The sequence below is a fragment of the Bufo bufo genome, chromosome 1 (assembly GCF_905171765.1).
Source record: "Bufo bufo chromosome 1, aBufBuf1.1, whole genome shotgun sequence".
NCBI lineage: Eukaryota > Metazoa > Chordata > Amphibia > Anura > Bufonidae > Bufo > Bufo bufo.
The window spans coordinates 816,618,994-816,643,107 of NC_053389.1; the positions used below are offsets into that span (position 1 = coordinate 816,618,994).

Below are 24,114 nucleotides of genomic sequence, written 5' to 3' on the forward strand. Positions count from 1 at the left end.
CCACAGTCACCAGATCTCAACCCAATAGAGCATCTTTGGGATGTGGTGGAACGGGAGCTTCGTGCCCTGGATGTGCATCCCTCAAATCTCCATCAACTGCAAGATGCTATCCTATCAATATGGGCCAACATTTCTAAAGAATGCTATCAGCACCTTGTTTAATCAATGCCACGTAGAATTAAGGCAAAAGGGGGTCCAACACCGTATTAGTATGGTGTTCCTAATAATTCTTTAGGTGAGTGTATATATATATATATATATATATATAAATATATAAGTTCACACTCGCATTTTGTGCGGATCTGTCTTGTATCTGCACAGACGGATACACACCAATAAAGCAAACGCTTGTATACGTTAATAACGGATCTGTTTGCATTATTCATTCAAAAAAAGTATTACATTGAAAGTCAATGGGGGACGGATCCGTTTTAATTGCACTATATTGTGTCAGTGAAAAACGGATCCGTCCCCATTGACTTACATTGTAAGTCTAGACGGATCCGTTTGGCTCCGCATAGTCAGACGGTCACCAAAACGCTGCAAGCTGCATTTTAGTGACCGTCTAAAAAACGCAACGGAGACCAAACACAGACAAATTTATTCATTCTGAGCGGATCCTTATCCATTCAGAATGCATTGGGGCTGAACTGATCCGTTTTGGGCCGCTTGTGAGAGCCTTGAAACGGATCTCACAAGCGGACCCAGAAACGCCAGTGTGAAAGTAGCCTAAACTAACTAACTATCTAATGTAAAGCACAGCAAAGCACAGAGCACAGCAATAACACTGCTCTCTCTCAGATCTGCAAAATACTGCAGAAAATGGCTGCTGGGGAGGTTCTTATATAGTAAGGGGTAGGCAACTTTCCTATTGGTTTCTAGGGATTTTGCTAAGCTCAGACAAAGACATTGCAGCCTTCTCATTGGCCCACAAGCAAGAAGCAGGGAGGGATCATGTGTTCAGATGAAAAAAAAATCTAGAATATTCGCAAAAATAAATATATAGCACTATATTCTAAATCTTCGCGAAGTCTCGAAGTGGCGATATTTGAGATTAAAATTCGCAATTCGAATATTCGTGCCCAACACTAGTCACGACCATAATCACTAACATTAGACCTACACTATTCCTAACAGCTGATACCCAGGTATCCCAGAAATGGAGGACTTTCTTATTAAATGGGTTGGAATTTTTACTTACTAACAACTATTTTTCTTTTGGTAATGAGGTATATCATCAGCTACTGGGGACCGCAATGGACAGCCAAAGTAGAGGCCACTTATGCCAACCAGTTTTGAATCCAGCCATATTGTAACGAACCCCTGCTATAGGGACAATATTATATTGTTCTAAAGGTATATTGATGATTTATTTTTCATCTGGCCAGGAGATGAGGCATCGGTGTTTGCATTCCGTGTCATCACATCAACATATTCAAAAAGAGAAAAAAAAGAAATGGATCGCACATCCATCTGCTATGCTTTGATCTCATCCCTGCTGCTTAGCAGAAAATAGCGCATGTGTACCGCCTCCTGTGCTACATGCTAAATGAGGCATTAGTGTACATTTTGATAAAAAGGCATAAGCCCACTCACCACACCAAGGTTGCCTCTATGATTGGGTCCTACTCTAAAATTGGCGCGCCACTGCACACCGAACGCCGACGCCGCGGCAGGCGGCGGGACCCAGCAGGGACCCTGCTGCCTGACTTTGCCAAACCTGGCACTGGGCCCCCCAACCCACCGGAAAGCAGCGATGGCCACCGTGCAGTACCGCACCATGTGAACAGTTGTCAAAGCTCACCTTATTCAGAGCTCTCGGGAACTCCAACTGAGAGCATGGTAGGTCCATTTAAACCCTCATGCAAAACATTTGCCGCGCCAGATTTTGAGTAGGACCCACTCATAGAGACAACCTTGGCGTGGTGAGTGGGCTTATGCCTTTTTATCAAAATGTACGCTAGTGCCTCATTTAGCATTTAGCACAGGCGGCGGTACAAATGCGCTATTTAACGCTGTTTTCTGCTAAGCAACAGGGATGACATCAAAGCATAGCAGTGGATGTGCGATCCATTTATTTATTTATTTTTTGAATATGTATAAAGAATCTGTCCCTGGTCCAGCAGGCCTCCCATTCAGTCCAGGTGATTTTAATTAGCAAATGATTTTAATTAGCAAGTGCCGCGCCAGATTTAGATTAGGACCCACTAATAGAGACAACCTTGGCGTGGTGAGTTGACTTATGCCTTTTGATCAAAATGTACACAAATGCCTGATTAAGCATGTAGCACAGGAGGCGGTACACATGCGCTATTTAGCGCTGTTTTCTGATAAGTAGGAGGGATGAGATCAAAGCATAGCAGTGGATGTGCGATCAATTTCTTCTTTTTTTTCTTTTTTGAACATCACATCAACATACTTTACAACTGTAGACAGTAACAGTCACCTGTTTTTTTTTCCAGCCACTCTCGGGGGCGGTTTGGCCATAGACCGTACAGGGAAATTTCTCGGAGGGCAGATGCCCCAGGTGGCCACCCAAGTCCTCCTCTCTGCCGCTGACTGGGTATATAATGAGCTCTCAACAATAATTAATGCTGTGAGAATTAGGTACTCATGTACCCAGCCAGCAACTGCACCTCACCTTCTAAGCCCCCTGCTCCATAGACAACTGGAGGAGGAGGACAGAAGATGGTAGCTATTGATGGCCACCACTGAGGGCCAGCTTTTGGGGCAGTATATTGTGCTAAACTGTGTTATTTGGTTCTGCTGGGATGGTATTTTTCACTATGGTATTGTTGACCCTGCCTACTTCTGTTACCACAACATCTGTTAATTTGGACCTGCCTACAAAATAGGGCCACTGTAAGTTCCCAGTTTGCCCCTGGCCACCATTATAAGAAAAGTCTACTTAACAGTCCTTACAGCCAGTTCCAAAGGGTTAGAAACAATTGTTCTGAGGACTCTACTTTCTGTATACAAGCACAAACACCAAGAAGAAGGTTCCAACTGAAGGGATACCCCTCCGAGCTAATAGATAATGCCTACGACATGGGAAAAGCCCTGAATAAGACTGATTGCTTACAACCCATAGTACGTGAACCAAGTACATCTGATAAGAACTTGAAGCTTAAAGTTATCACCACATTTACATCATCCCATCAAGAAATCAAACACATCCCTCAGAAACGTTGGTAATTGCTCAACAGTGATCCGTTTCTGCACAAGGCCCTTTCACATAGGTCTATCATCATGTACCGTGTCTCAGAGGGCCACCTTACACAGTGATAACTTTATGAGTACAGATAATATAGTAGATATCACCTGCAGTCCTATGTAAAACCACAGATAACACTAGTGCTGATAGTGTGGTAGTGTTACCTGCAGTCCTATGTAAAACCACAGATGACACTAGTGCTAATAATGTGCTAGTGTTACCCAGGGCCGGCTCCAGGTTCATGTGGGACCTTGGGCATTAAATCTCAGTGGGCCCCTTTGTGCAATTTGTCAAATGTCACCATGGCATCTGAGAGTTTTAAAAAATGGAAGCGCCTTCCCCCAGCGGAGATCGGAGAAAGCACCCTGTTCTAAAAATGAGCCGTAGCCTTTACTAGGCTTCCAGGCTCATTATTAGTATATCCCAGTTCAGGCCACTAGCCGACAGTAGTGTTGATCGAGCACCAAAGTGCTCGTGTGCTTGGGTGCTCGGGTCAAGCACATCGGGACGCTTGGATGCTCTACTGAGCACCTGAGTATTATTGAAGTCAATGGGAGAACCCGAGCAATAGACCAGGCACCTCCTGCTCTGAAGAGGGGAGGGTGCCTGGTTCATAGGAAAAGGTCAGAAATTGATGGAAACACCACTGAAATGGTTTGGGAACAGCATGGGGACGATGTCTGGATGCATCTTGGATTCCCAGGTCGCTGCTGTAAACCATGTTGTCCGAGTAGTACGCCACTTTTACAGACTGACAATAATACACATAAAACAAAAAAAATATATAATATCTATTTTAGAGGAAAAATTGTTAGGAAACATTCTTTCCTGTATATTTACTTGTGCAAGTGCTGCCAAAAATTACAAGGAAGAGGCACTCCGATACAACCTGTATATCACATAAAGGAGGGCCTCATTCACATTGTGGTACAATTGTTCAGGTAGTGGGACTCCTACACTCATAAAGCCTATGCCCTAAGTGAAAGGGCTGCCAAAAATTACAAGGAACCCGCACTCCAATACACTCTTTATTACACATAAAGGAGGGCATCATACACACCCTTGAAAAATTATGATTGATGGCCTACTGGTGAACCTCAAAAACATTAGGAACATGGGCCTGCTGATCTGACCATCTAAAACATTATGGTTGAGGGCCTGCTTCTGAGCTGACCATTTAAAAAATTATAGGAGAGTGCCTGATGTAGGAGATAGAGAATTACTGGCCATCAAATTAACCTTTGAGGAATGGCGTCAATTGATGCAGCTGTGTCAAGGCATAGGAACACTGTGGGCCTGGTGATGGTGACACACAGGGAGAGACACATACACACACAAGGACACACACACAGGGACAGACACACACACACACACACACAGGGGTGGTCAAATACACACAGGGACAGATACACACACACAGGTGTAACAGCAGCTTCTGAGCGCCGCTGTTCCCCTGCTTACTGCCGCTGTTCCGGGCGCCGTGTTCAGCGGTGATCTGCAGCCAGTGCTTCCCATTTCACTGCTGCAGTCCTGGGCTCTGTGTGGGTGCTGTTCTTCTGGATCCACTCCACAGTTTGCTCTCAGCCCTGGTCACAGCATGCTTGCTGTTTGTTCCTGCTGCACTTCCTTAACCACCTCCGGACCGCTGTACGCAGATTCGCGTTCCGGAGGTGGCAGCGCTGCGCACAGTCACGCATATACGCGTCATCTCGCGAGACGCGAGATTTCGCTCCAAGCCAGCCCGCGCATGCGCATCGCGGGCCGGCAAAAGTTAAAGAACAAGTTCGTCACCAGCCTGCCAGCAACGATCATTGGCTGGCAGGCTGGCGATTTTTAAAAAATCCAATCACAAGCCATATAACAGATCATATTAGTAAATATGATCTGTTATATGGCTTCTCTGCTCCTCTGCTGGTCCTTTTCGTCGGTTGGATCCAGCAGAGAAGCAGACATCACTGTGAGTACACCAAACACTTCACTGTAGCCCCTGATCACCCCCCTGCACCCCAATTAACCCTTTGATCACCCCTTTGATCGCCCCTGTCAATCACCAGTGAAAGGAAAAAAAGTGATCAGTGTAAACTGTCACTTTTTTTTTTTCACTAGTATTGGCTGTTAGGTTTTAGGGATAGTTTAGGCCCCTTGGTTAGGTAGTTAGCGTCAGTTAGCGCCCAGCCCACCGCACCGCAGTCACTTATTCGCTGTTTAGCGTATCGCTAATCAGCATTTGTACTTTTATAGTATCTGTAAGTGATCAAAACTGATCACGGTCAGATCTATAATAGTATTAGTGTCACTTTAGTTCGCCCTCCACCCAAAACGCAGTGTTTGCCCGATCAGGCCTGATCGGTCGCCCACACGTGCGTTCACCCACGCCCGCCCCACCGCAGTGACAAAAAATATATATTTTTTGATCACTGCACATTCATTTTACACACGCTGCGGCGATAAAAAAATCAGTTTTGATATTTTTAATCAATCGCAGCGGCCACTGGTACTTCGCTAGCCTCCCCTTTGTAAGACAGGTTTGCTTTTTTTCTTGGGTAGTCTCAGGGAATACCCCTAAATTTAGTAGTCCAAAATGTCAAACAGGGGGTATACTTCTGAAGAGGCCTACAGGATTCTGACCCAGTCGGATGAGGAGTGGGAACCCTCATCTGATGAATCTAGCGGGTCAGAATATGAACCTGTGGAAAGCAGTGGCTCTCTGACCCAAAGTTCGGACGAGGAGGTGGAGGTCCCTGGCAGCACCAGGCGTACCCGGCCCCGTGTCGCTAGACCACAGGTTATGCAGGATCCGCTTCAAGAGCAGCAGAGTGGGGCTGGCGCTGCCGGATCACGTGGTGAGGCATTCACCAGCAGCGCAGCCCTCCCTGGACCTAGTACCAGCACTGCCGTACAACATGGTGACGTGGCGAGCACCAGAAGGACAGTTGAAGCTGGTACGGTGGCACGTGCAGTAGTTACCCCGTCGCAGCCACCGCACAGACAGGCCCGTAGAGCCCCTAGAATCCCTGAGGTGCTGGCAAACCCTGATTGGCAGTCACCAACTTCAGCCGCACCTGTAGTTCCCCCTTTCACCGCCCAGTCTGGAGTTCGGGTTGAGACGGCTCAAATCGGTTCGGCCCTGGGATTTTTTGAGCTGTTCTTGACTGCGGAGCTCTTGGACTTAGTCGTGGCAGAGACCAACCAGTATGCCACACAATTTATATCCGCCAACCCGGGAAGCTTTTATGCCCAGCCTTTCCGGTGGAAACCAGTCCAAGTTTCCGAAATTAAAATTTTTTTGGGCCTTCTCCTCAACATGGGCCTGACAAAAAAGCATGAATTGCGGTCATATTGGTCAACGCACCCGATTCATCACATGCCCATGTTCTCTGCTGCTATGTCCAGGGCACGATTTGAGGCCATCCTCCGTTTCCTGCATTTTAGCGACAACACCACCTCCCGTCCCAGAGGCCACCCAGCTTTTGACCGGCTCCACAAAATTCGGCCCCTCATAGACCATTTCAACCAGAAATTTGCAGATTTGTATACCCCCGAGCAAAACATCTGCGTAGACGAGTCCCTAATACATTTTACCGGGCGCCTTGGCTTCAAACAGTACATCCCAAGCAAGCGTGCCCGGTATGGGGTCAAATTGTATAAGCTCTGTGAAAGGGCCACAGGCTATACCCACAAATTTCGGATCTATGAGGGAAAAGATCAGACCCTGGAGCCGGTCGGTTGCCCTGACTACCTGGGGAGCAGTGGGAAGACAGTCTGGGACTTGGTGTCACCCTTATTCGGCAAGGGGTACCATCTTTATGTGGACAATTTCTACACAAGTGTGGCCCTCTTTAGGCATTTGTTTCTAGAACGGATTTGCGCCTGTGGCACCGCGCGAACTAGTCGCGTGGGCTTCCCCCAACGGCTTGTAACCACCCGTCTTGCAAGGGGGGAGAGGGCTGCCTTGTGTAACGAAGAACTGCTCGCGGTGAAATGGAGAGACAAGCGTGACGTTTACATGCTCTCCTCCATTCACGCAGACACGACAATCCAAATTGAGCGAGCAACCCGTGTCATTGAAAAGCCCCTCTGTGTCCACGACTATAATGCGCTCATGGGAGGGGTGGACTTCAATGACCAGATGTTGTCTCCGTATTTAGTTTCCCGCAGAACCAGACGCTGGTATAAGAAGGTGTCTGTATATTTAATTCAATTGGCACTCTACAATAGTTTTGTTCTCCACAGTAAGGCTGGGAGAACACGATCTTTCCTCAAATTCCAGGAAGAGATCATCGAGAACCTCCTTTACCCAGGAGGTTCCGTGGCCCCATCCCCCAGTGTAGTTAGCCGTCTACACGAGCGACATTTCCCCAGTGTCGTTCCTGGTACCTCAACCCAACCGTCACCCCGAAAAAGATGTCGTGTCTGTAGCAGGAGTGGAATAAGGCGTGACACCCGCTATTTCTGTCCTGACTGTCCGGACCACCCTGCCCTATGCTATGGAGAGTGTTTCCGGAAGTACCACACACAGGTACACCTAGCATAGGGATTGCATCTCACAGGACAGGCACACAGGGCTATTAGGGCCCTTTCTCTCACAGCTGCTGCAAACCTCTCCTTTCACCTGGGATAAAGTGCATAACGTACTTCGCCACATCTTTGGGCGATTTGCGCTTTGCACATTGTCCCATGGGGAAGGAGAGGTTTGTTCTATAAAGGTAAAAAAAACTAAACAAAAAAAAAATTACCGGTAAGTAAAAAAGTTAAAAAAGTTTAAAAAAGTTAATATGTTCTGTTCTAAAGTTAATAAAGTTATTGCTTTGCGGCCTGGTTTTTTCTTTTTTGTTTTGTTTTTTTTACCTTCCAGGTGGACCAACTGATCGACCAGCTGCAGCACTGATGTGCATTCGGACAGAAGCATTGCGCTGCTGTCAGATTACACGCAAGTCGGTGTATGCGGCGCTGCAAGACGAGATTTCTCCTCTGCAGTAAAAGATATGTTTGCCGAGGCATATGAGCTGAGGAGGTGGCGGTGTTCATATACTTTGGCAAACACTTTGTATATATAAAAAAAAATAATCCCGGCAATGATTTATTCATCCACATCGATTGATGTGAATGGAGAAATCGGGTTTGCCAGGGCATACGAGCTGAAGTGGGTATGGATGTTGGGCGGAGCTCCTATGTCCTGGCAGACGCCTTTCCCCTCCTTTTTCTTTTTTTGGCAGAGATTTTTTCATCCACATTGATCGATGCGAATGAAGAAATCTGTGCCGTTCATTTTTTTATTTCAGCCCAGAGGCTGAACGGAAAAAAAAAATCTCATTACCCGTATGCTCAATATAAGGAGAATAGCAGAAACTCCTAATGCTGGGCATACATGTAATGATTGCGGAGACCCTCAAATGCCAGGGCAGTACAAACACCCCACAAATAACACCATTTTGGAAAGAAGACACCCCAAGGTATTCGCTGAGTCCATGAAAGATTGAAATTTTTGTCCCAAGTTAGCGGAAAGGGAGACTTTGTGAGAACAAAATCCAAAAAATCAATTTCCGCTAACTTGTGCCAAAATTTTTTTTTTTTGAACTCGCCATGCCCCTCATTGAATACCTTGGGGTGTCTTCTTTCCAAAATGGGGTCACATGTGGGGTATTTATACTGCCCTGGCATTTTAGGGGCCCCAAAGCGTAAGAAGAAGTCTGGTATCCAAATGTCTAAAAATGCCCTCCTAAAAGGAATTTGGGCACCTTTGCCCACCTAGGCTGCAAAAAAGTGTCACACATGTGGTATCTCCGTATTCAGCAGAAGTTGGGGAATATGTTTTGGGGTGTCATTTTACATATACCCATGCTGGGTGAGATAAATATCTTGGTCAAATGCCAACTTTGTATAAAAAAAATGGGAAAAGTTGTCTTTTGCCAAGATATTTCTCTCACCCAGCATGGGTATATGTAAAATGACACCACAAAACACATTCCCCAACTTCTCCTGAGTACGGAGATACCAGATGTGTGACACTTTTTTGCAGCCTAGGTGGGCAAAGGGGCCCACATTCCAAAGAGCACCTTTCGGATTTCACAGGTCATTTACCTACTTACCACACATTAGGGCCCCTGGAAAATGCCAGGGCAGTATAACTACTCCACAAGTGACCCCATTTTGGAAAGAAGACACCCCAAGGTATTCCGTGAGGGGCATGGCAAGTTCCTAGAATTTTTTATTTTTTGTCACAAGTTAGTGGAAAATGATGATTTTTTTTTTTTTTTTTTCATACAAAGTCTCCTATTCCACTAACTTGTGACAAAAATTTTTTTTTTCCATGAACTCACTATGCCCATCAGCGAATACCTTGGGGTCTCTTCTTTCCAAAATGGGGTCACTTGTGGGGTAGTTATACTGCCCTGGCATTCTAGGGGCCCAAATGTGTGGTAAGGAGTTTGAAATCAAATTCTGTAAAAAATGACCTGTGAAATCCGAAAGGTGCTCTTTGGAATATGGGCCCCTTTGCCCACCTAGGCTGCAAAAAAGTGTCACACATCTGGTATCTCCGTACTCAGGAGAAGGTGGGGAATGTGTTTTGGGGTGTCATTTTATATATACCCATGCTGGGTGAGAGAAATATCTTGGCAAAAGACAACTTTTCCCATTTTTTTATACAAAGTTGTCATTTGACCAAGATATTTATCTCACCCAGCATGGGTATATGTAAAAAGACACCCCAAAACACATTCCTCAACTTCTCCTGAGTACGGGGATACCAGATGTGTGACACTTTTTTGCAGCCTAGGTGGGCAAAGGGGCCCATATTCCAAAGAGCACCTTTCGGATTTCACTGGTCATTTTTTACTGAATTTGATTTCAAACTCCTTACCACACATTTGGGCCCCTAGAATACCAGGGCAGTATAACTACCCCACAAGTGACCCCATTTTGGAAAGAAGACACCCCAAGGTATTCCGTGAGGGGCATGGCGAGTACCTAGAATTTTTTATTTTTTGTCACAAGTTAGTGGAAAATGCTGATTTTTTTTTTTTCATACAAAGTCTCATATTCCACAATCTTGTGACAAAAAATAAAAACTTCCATGAACTCACTATGCCCATCAGCGAATACCTTGGGGTCTCTTCTTTCCAAAATGGGGTCACTTGTGGGGTAGTTATACTGCCCTGGCATTCTAGGGGCCCAAATGTGTGGTAAGGAGTTTGAAATCAAATTCTGTAAAAAATGACCTGTGAAATCCGAAAGGTGCTCTTTGGAATATGGGCCCCTTTGCCCACCTAGGCTGCAAAAAAGTGTCAGACATCTGGTATCCCCGTACTCAGGATAAGTTGAGGAATGTGTTTTGGGGTGTCTTTTTACATATACCCATGCTGGGTGAGATAAATATATTGGTCAAATGACAACTTTGTATAAAAAAATGGGAAAAGTTGTCTTTTGCCAAGATATTTCTCTCACCCAGCATGGGTATATATAAAATGACACCCCAAAACACATTCCCCACCTTCTCCTGAGTACGGAGATACCAGATGTGTGACACTTTTTTGCAGCCTAGGTGGGCAAAGGGGCCCATATTCCAAAGAGCACCTTTCGGATTTCACAGGTCATTTTTTACAGAATTTGATTTCAAACTCCTTACCACACATTTGGGCCCCTAGAATGCCAGGGCAGTATAACTACCCCACAAGTGACCCCATTTTGGAAAGAAGAGACCCCAAGGTATTCGCTGATGGGCATAGTGAGTTCATAGAACTTTTTATTTTTTGTCACAAGTTAGTGGAATAGGAGACTTTGTAAGAAAAAAAAAAAATCATCATTTTCCGCTAACTTGTGACAAAAAATAAAAAGTTCTATGAACTCACTATGCCCATCAGTGAATACCTTAGGGTGTCTACTTTCAGAAATGGGGTCATTTGTGGGGTGTTTGTACTGTCTGGGCATTGTAGAACCTCAGGAAACATGACAGGTGCTCAGAAAGTCAGAGCTGCTTCAAAAAGCGGAAATTCACATTTTTGTACCATAGTTTGTAAACGCTATAACTTTTACCCAAACCATTTTTTTTTTACCCAAACATTTTTTTTTTATCAAAGACATGTAGAACTATAAATTTAGAGCAAAATTTCTATATGGATCTCGTTTTTTTTTGCAAAATTTTACAACTGAAAGTGAAAAATGTCTTTTTTTTGCAAAAAAATCGTTAAATTTCGATTAATAACAAAAAAAGTAAAAATGTCAGCAGCAATAAAATACCACCAAATGAAAGCTCTATTAGTGAGAAGAAAAGGAGGTAAAATTCATTTGGGTGGTAAGTTGCATGACCGAGCAATAAACGGTGAAAGTAGTGTAGGTCAGAAGTGTAAAAAGTGGCCTGGTCTTTCAGGGTGTTTAAGCACTGGGGGCTGAGGTGGTTAAGGGCCCCCGCACGTCACTTCCTGGGCTTTGTGGCTTAGGTCATGTGACCTCACTGTCCTATCCTAGCCCACCTGTGCATATATAAGTGTAAAGTTCCTTGTGTCCTGCATAGGTTCCTGATATCTGCTTGTGTTCCTGACTCGTATTTGTGTTATTGGATTCTGCTACCCGTCTGATCCCTGCCTGCTTGCCTTGTCTCTCCTGTTGCCGATCCGGATTGCCTGACCTGTATCTGTGCCGCCTGCCCTGACCTATTGCCTGTTTGATGTCACCTCTGCCTCATCCTTTGGTCCTGCACTGTTTCTCCTGGCAACGACTCAGCCTGCTGACAACGACTGGACCTCTGGTACCTCGCTCAGGTACCTCCTGGTCCTCCTGGACCAGCTGCCTCATGTGCCTATCCTCCTCAAGAGGTAGCGACCTGGTGTTCACCTCGGGAAAGTCTATCTCCACCATCGGGGGTACTGTGAAGAATCGAGGGGTTCACTTAGACAATGCAATTAGAGGAGGTAGGACACGTGGTACAGTGGGTTCACACCCGCTGGTTCATGACAACAGGGGCGGACACACACAGATACACACAGGGACGGACACACATAGACACACACAGGGACGGACACACACAGACACACACAGGGACGGACATACATAGCTAGGCCTCACCACATTCCAGCCTGACTCTGTCCGTACAGGAACACAGCTCGCAGGGCCCCTACAATTGAGAATATGCCGCACCCAGCCGCTGTAAGCAGCATAGACCTAATAGTCACCAACATGCACATTTGGTACCAGGAAGCTACAGATGTGGGGCTGCCAGATGCCAATGCTGCAGTATTACAGGACACAACAGACATCTTTTCAATCCAGTGCCAATAAGATATTTCTATTAAAACACCACCTGATGTGTCAGAATACGTCATTTATCTGGTAAAGTGTGTATGCGTTCTACAGCACGTGGGACGCACTGCCCAGGCCCTACATGAAAGGCTTCATCAGCACAGGTACAATATCCGTAAAAAGCTCCTCAATTGAGACCTATCTAGACATTGCAGTGTATTAAAATTATACCCATAGACCGTGTTCTGGATCTATAAGCTGCAATAGTTACCACCGTCTTGTCTGAATGAAATTACTGTAAGTTTGTGCACTTAATTTTTTTATACTATTGCTTTTTGAGTTCTGGCATTTTTGGATTTACGATTATTTATATGTTTTTTTTCCATAATTTTAATCACATTTGTATTTTTATATTTTTATCTGCATCCTTTACAGGATATGACAGGAGGAGCATTGCTGCCCTGTATTGTCATTACTCAGAATTATAGCCGTCTATGTGAATAATATTACTATTAATTGTTTTAACCCTTGGAGGACCCTCTGATTTATCATTTTTTAAACAAAAAAAAGATCAATGGGACTATGACTCTAAAATATATAATAATCTCTATTAATCAAAATGTATAACTATAATATTTACAGTTGCAAGAAAAAGTATGTGAACCCTTTGGAATGATATGGATTTCTGCACAAATTGGTCATAAAATGTGATCTGATCTTCATCTAAGTCACAACAATAGACAATCACAGTCTGCTTAAATTAATAACACACAAAGAATTAAATGTTACCATGTTTTTATTGAACACACCATGTAAACATTCACAGTGCAGGTGGAAAAAGTATGTGAACCCCTAGACTAATGGCATCTCCAAGAGCTAATTGGAGTGAGGTGTCAGCCAACTGGAGTCCAATCAATGAGATGAGATTGGAGGTATTGGTTACAGCTGCCCTGCCCTAAAAAAAACACTGCAGTTCTGGGTTTGATTTTCACAAGAAGCATTGCCTGATGTGAATGATGCCTCCCCCAAAAGAGCTCTCAGAAGACCTACGATTAAGAATTGTTGACTTACATAAAGCTGGAAAGGGTTATAAAAGTATCTCCAAAAGCCTTGCTGTTCATCAGTCCACGGTAAGACAAATTGTCTATAAATGGAGAAAGTTCAGCACTGCTGCTACTCTCCCTAGGAGTGGCCATCCTGTAAAGATGACTGCAAGAGCACAGCGCAGACTGCTCAATGAGGTGAAGAAGAATCCTAGAGTGTCAGCTAAAGACTTACAAAGGTCTCTGGCATATGCTAACATCCCTGTTAGTGAATCTACAATACGTAAAACACTAAACAAGAAAGGATTTCATGGGGGGATACCACAGAGGAAGCCACTGCTGTCGAAAAAAAACCATTGCTGCACGTTTACAGTTTGCACAAGAGCACCTGGATGTTCCACAGCAGTACTGGCAAAATATTCTGTGGACAGATGAAACCAAAGTTGAGTTGTTTGGAAGAAACACACAACACTATGTGTGGAGAAAAAGAGGCACAGCACACCAACATCAAAACGTCATCCCAACTGTGAAGTATGGTGGTGGGGCATCATGGTTTGGGGCTGCTTTGCTGCGTCAGGGCCTGGATGGATTGCTATCATTGAAGGAAAAATGAATTCCCAAGTTTATCAAGACATTTTGCAGGAGAACTTAAGGCCATCTGTCCACCAGCTGAAGCTCAACAGAAGATGGGTGTTGCAACAGGACAACGACCCAAAGCATAGAACTAAATCAACAACAGAATGGCATAAAAAAGGGCTTCTGTCACCCCCAAAACTCATTTTTCATTTTTGGGCATATTAAAATCCTTATTGGACGACTATTCCCTATATAGGGCTCTTACCTTGTTCTGTGGCTTGGTTTCTCTAAAAATCGAGCTTTTAAAATATGCAAATGACTTCACTACCAGCAAGTAGGGCATCTACTTGCTGGTAGCCGCCGCATCCTCCTTTAAAAAAAAAACGCCCCCTCCTCCTATTGATTGACAGGGCCAGCGAGCGCTCTCCTCCTCCGGCTGGCCCTGTCTGCAATTCAAATCCCAACCCTGCGCCTTACGTGTCTTCATTCGGCGCAGGCACTCTGAGAGAAGGACGCTCGATTCCCCAGCACTCCCTCAGTGCGCCTGCGCCGATGACGTTACCTCTAAACCCGAAAGAGAAGACGTCATCGGTGCAGGCGCACTGAGGAAGCGAGCGTCCTTCTCTTAGAGTGCCTGCGCCGATTGAAGACACGTAAGGCGCAGGGGTGGGATTTGAATTGCAGACAGGGCCAGCCGGAGTAGGAGAGCGCTCGCTGGCCCTGTCAATCAATAGGAGGAGGGGGCGTTTTTTTTTTAAAGGAGGATGCGGCGGCTACCAGCAAGTAGATGCCCTACTTGCTGGTAGTGAAGTCATTTGCATATTTTAAAAGATCGATTTTTAGAGAAACCAAGCCACAGAACAAGGTAAGAGCCCTATATAGGAAATAGTCGTCCAATAAGGATTTTAATATGCCCAAAAATGAAAAATGAGTTTTGGGGGGTGACAGAATCCCTTTAAACAGAAGAAAATACGCCTTCTGGAGTGGCCCAGTCAGAGTCCTGACCTCAACCCGATTGAGATGCTGTGGCATGACCTCAAGAAAGCGATTCACACCAGACATCCCAAGAATATTGCTGAACTGAAACAGTTCTGTAAAGAGGAATGGTCAAGAATTACTCCTGACCGTTGTGCACATCTGATCTGCAACTACAGGAAACGTTTGGTTGAAGTTATTGCTGCCAAAGGAGGTTCAACCAGTTATTAAATCCAAGGGTTCACATACTTTTTCCACCTGCACTGTGAATGTTTACATGGTGTGTTCAATAAAAACATGGTAACATTTAATTCTTTGTGTGTTATTAGTTTAAGCAGACTGTGATTGTCTATTGTTGTGACTTAGATGAAGATCAGATCACATTTTATGACCAATTTGTGCAGAAATCCATATCATTCCAAAGGGTTCACATACTTTTTCTTGCAACTGTAAGTCAGATACAGCACTTCATGTCACAGATATGATAGCATGGCATTTGATAGCATTTGTAAGACTGATCAGGATCCTGATCAGTCTTACAAATCAACTGAAATGCTGGATCTGTCTTTCCGGTGCCCTCCGGAAAAACGGATCCGGCATTTATTTTTTTCAAATTCCTTTCGGTCTGTGCATGCGCAGACCGGAAGGACGGATCAGGCATTCCGGTATTTTAAATGCCAGATCCGGCACTAATACATTCCTCTGGAAAAAAATGCCGGATCTGGCATTCAGGCAAGTGTTCCGTTTTTTTGGCCGGAGATAAAACCGTAGCATGCTGCGGTTTCATCTCTGTCCTGATCAATCAAAAAGACTAAACTGAAGACATCTTGATGCATCCTGAACGGATTGCTCTCCATTCAGAATGCATGGGAATAAAACTGATCAGTTATTTTCCGATATAGAGCCTCTAGGACGGAACTCTATGGCTCCTTTCACACTAGCGGCACGAACCTCCGGCAGGCTGTTCCGTCGGGTAAACAGCCTGTCGGATCCGTCCCCATTGACTATAATGGGGGCGGTGCGGAGTTCCGGTGGAGGCACGGCAGCGCACAGTGAGAGGCTGCCGGAATAAATGTCGGACATGTCGTAGTTTTATTCCTGCAGCCTCTGACAAAGGTTTTTATTTTTTTACATCATTCACTATGTGGTAAAATTGACCTGTTTGCTTCATTCTCCAGGTCAGTACAGTTACAACGATACCACACTTGCATAATTTTTCTTTCATTTTAATACAGAATTATTTTTTTTAACTCTTGAGAAAAAACATTTGACCGCAGCATCTGAAGGGGATAATTTACACGATCAGCAATTTACACGATCAGCTTTATGTCTGATCGCATACATGTGCCGCGGGTCTCTGCTATTTTAAATAGCAGAAACCCGGCAGCTACGGTGCCCACTGCACGTTCGAGCGGGCGCCATGTTTAAAGACCGGACTTCTGCCATACATGTACGGTGGAGGTCCTGAAGGGGTTTCTAATATTTTATTCTCTAACGTATTATGTTTATCCTGTGAACGTGCACTTATTGACAGATTGGAGGGACCTGTCAATCTGTCATTCTGCCGCCAAAAAAACACCATTTAAAGTGCAAAGATTGTGCAATATCAGGACGTACCTACCTGATGAAGGGGTTGGTCGGAACCCAAAACATGTCGTCCATTCATAAATAAAGTCCCATCTTCCACGATTGAAGATCTCGGCATATCATTGCAGCGCCGCCACAGCTCACTTGTCTACACTCCTGATCTCCTAATGATAAAGAGCACCACAAAGAGTAACTCTCAAGACCAGTCAGCTAAGGCCTCTTGCGGACAAACGTAAGTGGTCCGTGCCCATGCTGTGGACCACAAATTGCGGTCCGCAATGCACGGACACAGACCCTGGGCCGGCCGCATGCGAATCGCGACCCCATTCACTTGAATGGGTCCGCGATCCGTCCGTTCCGCAAAAAGATAGAGCATGTTCTATCTTTTTGCGGAATGGTAGCACGGGCCGGAACACCACAGAAGCGCTCCGTAGTGCTTCCGTGGGGTTTCGTTACATACTTTCGTTCCACACCGTTCCGCATCTCCGGATTTGCGGACCCATTCAAGTGAATAGGTCCGCATTTGTGTTTCGAAAATCACACGGAACGGTGCCAGTGTATTGCGGATCCGCATATGCGGCCCACGGGAGCGCAACGGCCGTGTGCAAGAGGCCTAAGCAAGGTAATTTTCTCCTGAGATATTCTTGTTCTTTGGTCTTCAGCTTGAGTGTCTCATTGAGGAATTTAATTCTGGGAAGAACATTCTAGCTGTTTTAGATGGAAGATTGTATGTCTCACTTTAAATTTACTATTGGTTGGATCTCTCTTCCCAGAGTCCTTGTGTTTAACAGATACATTTTTCCATTATGTTTTTAATGGCAGCCACAAAATGCTTCTCTGGAAAAGAGACATGCAATCTAATCTCTGTACCTAAAGAAAAACTGTCTCCTACCAGGAAGCCATCTCGTTCTGACTGACTAACTGCACTTATAACAGAGCCGAGGAAAGGTCTTGGTTGAAGTACTATTTTTTCTTATGAAAGATGCTAATTATGTATGAGGAGTATTGAAACCCAGTCAGCCCTCTGGATTTCTGGGAAAAATATATGATAAAAGGAGCTACATGGAGCAATTATATCCCCAGCTCTGTAGTCAAATAGTTCTAACCTCCTCCTAAATATACAGTACAGACCAAAAGTTTGGACACACCTTCTCATTCAAAGAGTTTTCTTTATTTTCATGGCTATGAAAATTGTAGATTCACAATGAAGGCATCAAAACTATGAATTAACACATGTGGAATTATATACATAACAAACAAGTGTGAAACAACTGAAAATATGTCATATTCTAGGTTCTTCAAAGTAGCCACCTTTTGCTTTGATTACTGCTTTGCACACTCTTGGCATTCTCTTGATGAGCTTCAAGAGGTAGTCTTGGGGACTACCTCTTGAAGCTCATCAAGAGAATGCCAAGAGTGTGCAAAGCAGTAATCAAAGCAAAAGGTGGCTACTTTGAAGAACCTAGAATATGACATATTTTCAGTTGTTTCACACTTGTTTGTTATGTATATAATTCCACATGTGTTAATTCATAGTTTTGATGCCTTCCTAGTCATGAAAATAAAGAAAACTCTTTGAATGAGAAGGTGTGTCCAAACTTTTGGTCTGTACTGTACACAAACATACACATCTACCACACATTAAAGCTATAACCATAGTAACTGCAGAGATCCACTGATACTTGGGGTACAGGATAATGACACTGACACTTGGGGTACAGGATAATGCCACTGACACTTGGGGTACAGGATAATGACACTGACACTTGGGGTACAGGATAATGAGACTGACACTTGAGGTACAGGATAATGAGACTGACACTTGGGGTACAGGATAATGACACTGACACTTGGGGTACAAGATGATGACACTGACACTTGGGGTACAGGATAATGACACTGACACTTGGGGTACAGGATAATGACACTGACACTTGGGGTACAGGATGATGACACTCGGGGTACAGGATGATGACACTGACACTTGGGGTACAGGATAATGACACTGACACTCGGGGTACAGGATGATGACACTGACACTTGGGGTACAGGATAATGACACTGACACTTGGGGTACAGGATAATGACACTGACACTCGGGGTACAGGATGATGACACTGACACTTGGGGTACAGGATAATGACACTGACACTTGGGGTACAGAATAATGACACTGACACTTGGGGTACAGGGTAATGACACTTGGGGTACAGGATAATGACACTGACACTTGGGGTACAGGATGATGACACTGACACTTGGGGTACAGGATAATGACAATGACACTTGGGTTACAGGATGATGACACTGACACTTGGAGTACAGGATAATGACACTGACACTTGGGGTGCAGGATGATGACACTGACACTTGGGGTACAGGATAATGACACTGACACTTGGGGTACAGGATGATGACACTGACACTTGGGGTACAGGATAATGACACTTGGGGTACAGGATGATGACACTGACACTTGGGGTACAGGATAATGACACTGACACTTGGGTTAAAGGAAAATTACACTGACACTTGGGGTACGGGATGATGACACTGACACTTGGGGTGCAGGATGATGACACTGACACTTGGGGTACAGGATGATGACACACTGACACTTGGGGTATAGGATAATGACACTGACACTTGGGTTGCAGGAAAATTACACTGACACTTGGGGTACAGGATAATGACACTGACACTTGGGGTACAGGATAATGACACTGACACTTGGGGTGCAGGATGATGACACTGACACTTGGGGTGCAGGATGATGACACTGACACTTGGGGTACAGGATTATGACACTGACACTTGGGGTACAGGATGATGACACTGACACTTGGGGTACAGGATAATGACACTGACACTTGGGGTACAGGGTATGACACTGACACTTGGGTTACAGGATAATGACACTTGGGGTACAGGATAATGACACTTACACTTGGGGTACAGGATGATGACACTGACACTTGGGGTACAGGATAATGACACTGACACTTGGGGTACAGGATGATGACACTGACACTTGGGGTACAGGATAATGACACTGACACTCGGGGTACAGGATGATGACACTGACACTTGGGGTGCAGGATAATGACACTGACACTTGGGGTACAGGATAATGACACTGACACTTGGGGTACAGGATAATGACACTGACACTTGGGGTACAGGATAATGACGCTGACACTTGGGGTACAGGATAATGACACTGACACTTGGGGTACAGGATAATGAGACTGACACTTGAGGTACAGGATAATGAGACTGACACTTGGGGTACAGGATAATGACACTGACACTTGGGGTACAAGATGATGACACTGACACTTGGGGTACAGGATAATGACACTGACACTTGGGGTACAGGATAATGACACTGACACTTGGGGTACAGGATGATGACACTCGGGGTACAGGATGATGACACTGACACTTGGGGTACAGGATAATGACACTGACACTCGGGGTACAGGATGATGACACTGACACTTGGGGTACAGGATAATGACACTGACACTTGGGGTACAGGATAATGACACTGACACTCGGGGTACAGGATGATGACACTGACACTTGGGGTACAGGATAATGACACTGACACTTGGGGTACAGAATAATGACACTGACACTTGGGGTACAGGGTAATGACACTTGGGGTACAGGATAATGACACTGACACTTGGGGTACAGGATGATGACACTGACACTTGGGGTACAGGATAATGACAATGACACTTGGGTTACAGGATGATGACACTGACACTTGGAGTACAGGATGATGACACTGACACTTGGGGTACAGGATAATGACACTGACACTTGGGGTACAGGATAATGACACTGACACTTGGAGTACAGGATGATGACACTGACACTTGGGGTACAGGATAATGACACTGACACTTGGGGTACAGGATGATGACACTCGGGGTACAGGATGATGACACTGACACTTGGGGTACAGGATAATGACACTGACACTCGGGGTACAGGATGATGACACTGACACTTGGGGTACAGGATAATGACACTGACACTTGGGGTACAGGATAATGACACTGACACTCGGGGTACAGGATGATGACACTGACACTTGGGGTACAGGATAATGACACTGACACTTGGGGTACAGAATAATGACACTGACACTTGGGGTACAGGGTAATGACACTTGGGGTACAGGATAATGACACTGACACTTGGGGTACAGGATGATGACACTGACACTTGGGGTACAGGATAATGACAATGACACTTGGGTTACAGGATGATGACACTGACACTTGGGGTACAGGATAATGACACTGACACTCGGGGTACAGGATGATGACACTGACACTTGGGGTGCAGGATAATGACACTGACACTTGGGGTACAGGATAATGACACTGACACTTGGGGTACAGGATGATGACACTGACACTTGGGGTACAGGATAATGACACTGACACTTGGGGTACAGGGTATGACACTGACACTTGGGTTACAGGATAATGACACTTGGGGTACAGGATAATGACACTTACACTTGGGGTACAGGATGATGACACTGACACTTGGGGTACAGGATAATGACACTGACACTTGGGGTACAGGATGATGACACTGACACTTGGGGTACAGGATAATGACACTGACACTTGGGGTACAGGATGATGACACTGACACTTGGGGTACAGGATAATGACACTGACACTTGGGGTACAGGATGATGACACTGACACTTGGGGTACAGGATAATGACACTGACACTTGGGGTACAGGATAATGACACTGACACTCGGGGTACAGGATAATGACACTGACACTTGGGGTACAGGATGATGACACTGACACTTGGGGTACAGAATAATGACACTGACACTTGGGGTACAGAATAATGACACTGACACTCGGGGTACAGGATAATGACACTGACACTTGGGGTACAGCATAGGACACTGACACTTGGGGTACAGGATAATGACACTGACACTTGGGGTACAGAATAATGACACTGACACTTGGGGTACAGAATAATGACACTGACACTTGGGGTACAGAATAATGACACTGACACTCGGGGTACAGGATAATGACACTGACACTTGGGGTACAGGATAATGACACTGACACTCGGGGTACAGGATAATGACACTGACACTTGGGGTACAGAATAATGACACTGACACTCGGGGTACAGGATAAGGACACTGACACTCGGGGTACAGGATAATGACACTGACACTCGGGGTACAGGATAATGACACTGACACTCGGGGTACAGGATAATGACACTGACACTTGGGGTACAGGATAGGACACTGACACTCGGGGTACAGGATAATGACACTGACACTTGGGGTACAGGATAGGACACTGACACTTGGGGTACAGGATGATGACACTGACACTTGGGGTACAGAATAATGACACTGACACTCGGGGTACAGGATAATGACACTGACACTTCGGGTACAGAATAATGACACTGACACTCGGGGTACAGGATAATGACACTGACACTTGGGGTACAGGATAATGACAATGACACTTGGGGTACAGGATAATGACACTGACACTTGGGGTACAGAATAATGACACTCGGGGTACAGGATGATGACAATGACACTTGGGGTACAGGATAATGACACTGACACTTGGGGTACAGGATAATGACAATGACACTTGGGGTACAGATTATGACACTGACACTCGGGGTACAGGATAATGACACTGACACTCGGGGTACAGGATAATGACACTGACACTTGGGGTACAGAATAATGACACTGACACTCGGGGTGCAGGGTGATGACACTGACACTTGGGGTACAGGATAATGACACTGACACTCGGGGTACAGGATAATGACACTGACACTTGGGGTACAGAATAATGACACTGACACTCGGGGTGCAGGGTGATGACACTGACACTTGGGGTACAGGATGATGACACTGACACTTCGGGTACAGAATGAGGACTCATCTTGAAATTAAGCATTTAAATGCAAATGTACTGTAGAAGATGTGATTTTGGTTTCTTTATGTTTTTGTGATAATGTTATATTATGTTTTCTTTTTCCTTTTTTTCTGAACAGAAATATCAATTGAAAAGTTTTTTCAGCACTTCCTACAGTTATGATGGTGGATGGGGTACCGTGGGTGGATTGTCCTTCTACGATGGTGGTGTCTGTGGAGACTCTGGAGGAGGAGACTGTGGAGGAGGAGATTGTGGAGGAGGAGACTGTGGAGGAGGAGACTGTGGAGGAGGAGACTGTGGAGGGGGTGATGGTGGAGGGGGTGATGGTGGAGGAGAGTAATTGTAATTCTTTTCATTTCTTATTATACTCGAACCTTCGTTATCACATTCACTTTTACTGTGTATTGGCTTCAGTTCAAGTATAAGAAGCCCCGAATCCTATCAGCCATGTCAGCATCTCTCATTGTACTCCAGCTTAGACCTTATTCTGATTTCCTGTTTCTTTTTTACTGTTCTGCACAGAAAATTATCCCCATCACGTAGAAGTCTATAATAGAGCCTCTATTTTTCATAGAATAATGATGCCTGCCGACCATGTTGAAATCTGTACCAAAGCTTTGAGATCCTTGACTTTTGAAATGCCCAAAGTTCATTTTTGTTTTTTATAACTTCAGACATGAGGGTCACCTTCTTACCTACGGTATGTAGGAAGATATTACCTGGTAGGACTACAAAAAGTCCAACCTTGTACAGAAAAGGTCCAGTGCATAAGATGAGAGGTGATATAACATAATGGACCCAATAAAATCTGATTGCTTTTTACCCTATGTGCTGGAGGAATATTTTTACTGTTGGCTGAGGGAGTCCTGCAGTGTAGATCCAGAAGAAGGCAATACACACCAAGTTGACAAGTGTCCTCAGGTTCAGAGATTACTTCTGTCTTTTAAAAGGGGTGATTAGCACCTTCAGTCAACCATCTGTATGCATATGGGACATACAGTATACTGGTAATAGCACTACCCATAGGAGAATTTTAGTACACGAAGGCATTGTCCATAGAGCCAGACCATGCCGTTCCTATGGAGCCATGCAAGAAAAAGTATACAGCCTTAACTGGTCTCATCCTAGTGCAAAAACCTCTGCAGGACCTCCCTTTCTACGTTGTTAGCATATAAGTGGTAAGAGGAACATATCCAAAAAACTATAGGAAGAGGCATGAATGTGAAAAAACAAAAACCTGGCCCATTGGTTCTGGGCGGCCTATGCTGCACCATAAAGGCTGGCCTAGTTTGATCTTTGCTCTTCTTTTTAGGCTCTTCTACGTATACAGCATTATAGACCATTGGTAAACACAACATCACTAGTATGAGCATTGGTGACTTCATTGTTTGAAGGCCCCTTTATATAAATAGATTTAGCAGACAATTCCCTCCCAACAATCTCCTGCTCGTCAGTGGAGAAGAAACATTTACATGCAGCGATCTCCTCCACAGTATGGGAAGAAGT

The 24,114-nt window shown here is 44.9% G+C and overlaps 1 protein-coding gene across 1 annotated transcript in view; it reads left to right on the forward strand.

Moving 5' to 3' along the window:
- LOC120989079 overlaps positions 1-23,151 on the forward strand; it is a 66,518-nt gene extending 43,367 nt beyond the window's left edge. The window contains exons 8-9 of the mRNA XM_040416957.1: positions 22,727-22,816; positions 23,131-23,151. Of these exons, the coding sequence (XP_040272891.1) occupies positions 22,727-22,816; positions 23,131-23,151 (111 nt within the window). The remainder of the gene's footprint in view (positions 1-22,726; positions 22,817-23,130) is intronic.
- The last annotated feature ends 963 nt before the right edge of the window (positions 23,152-24,114 follow it).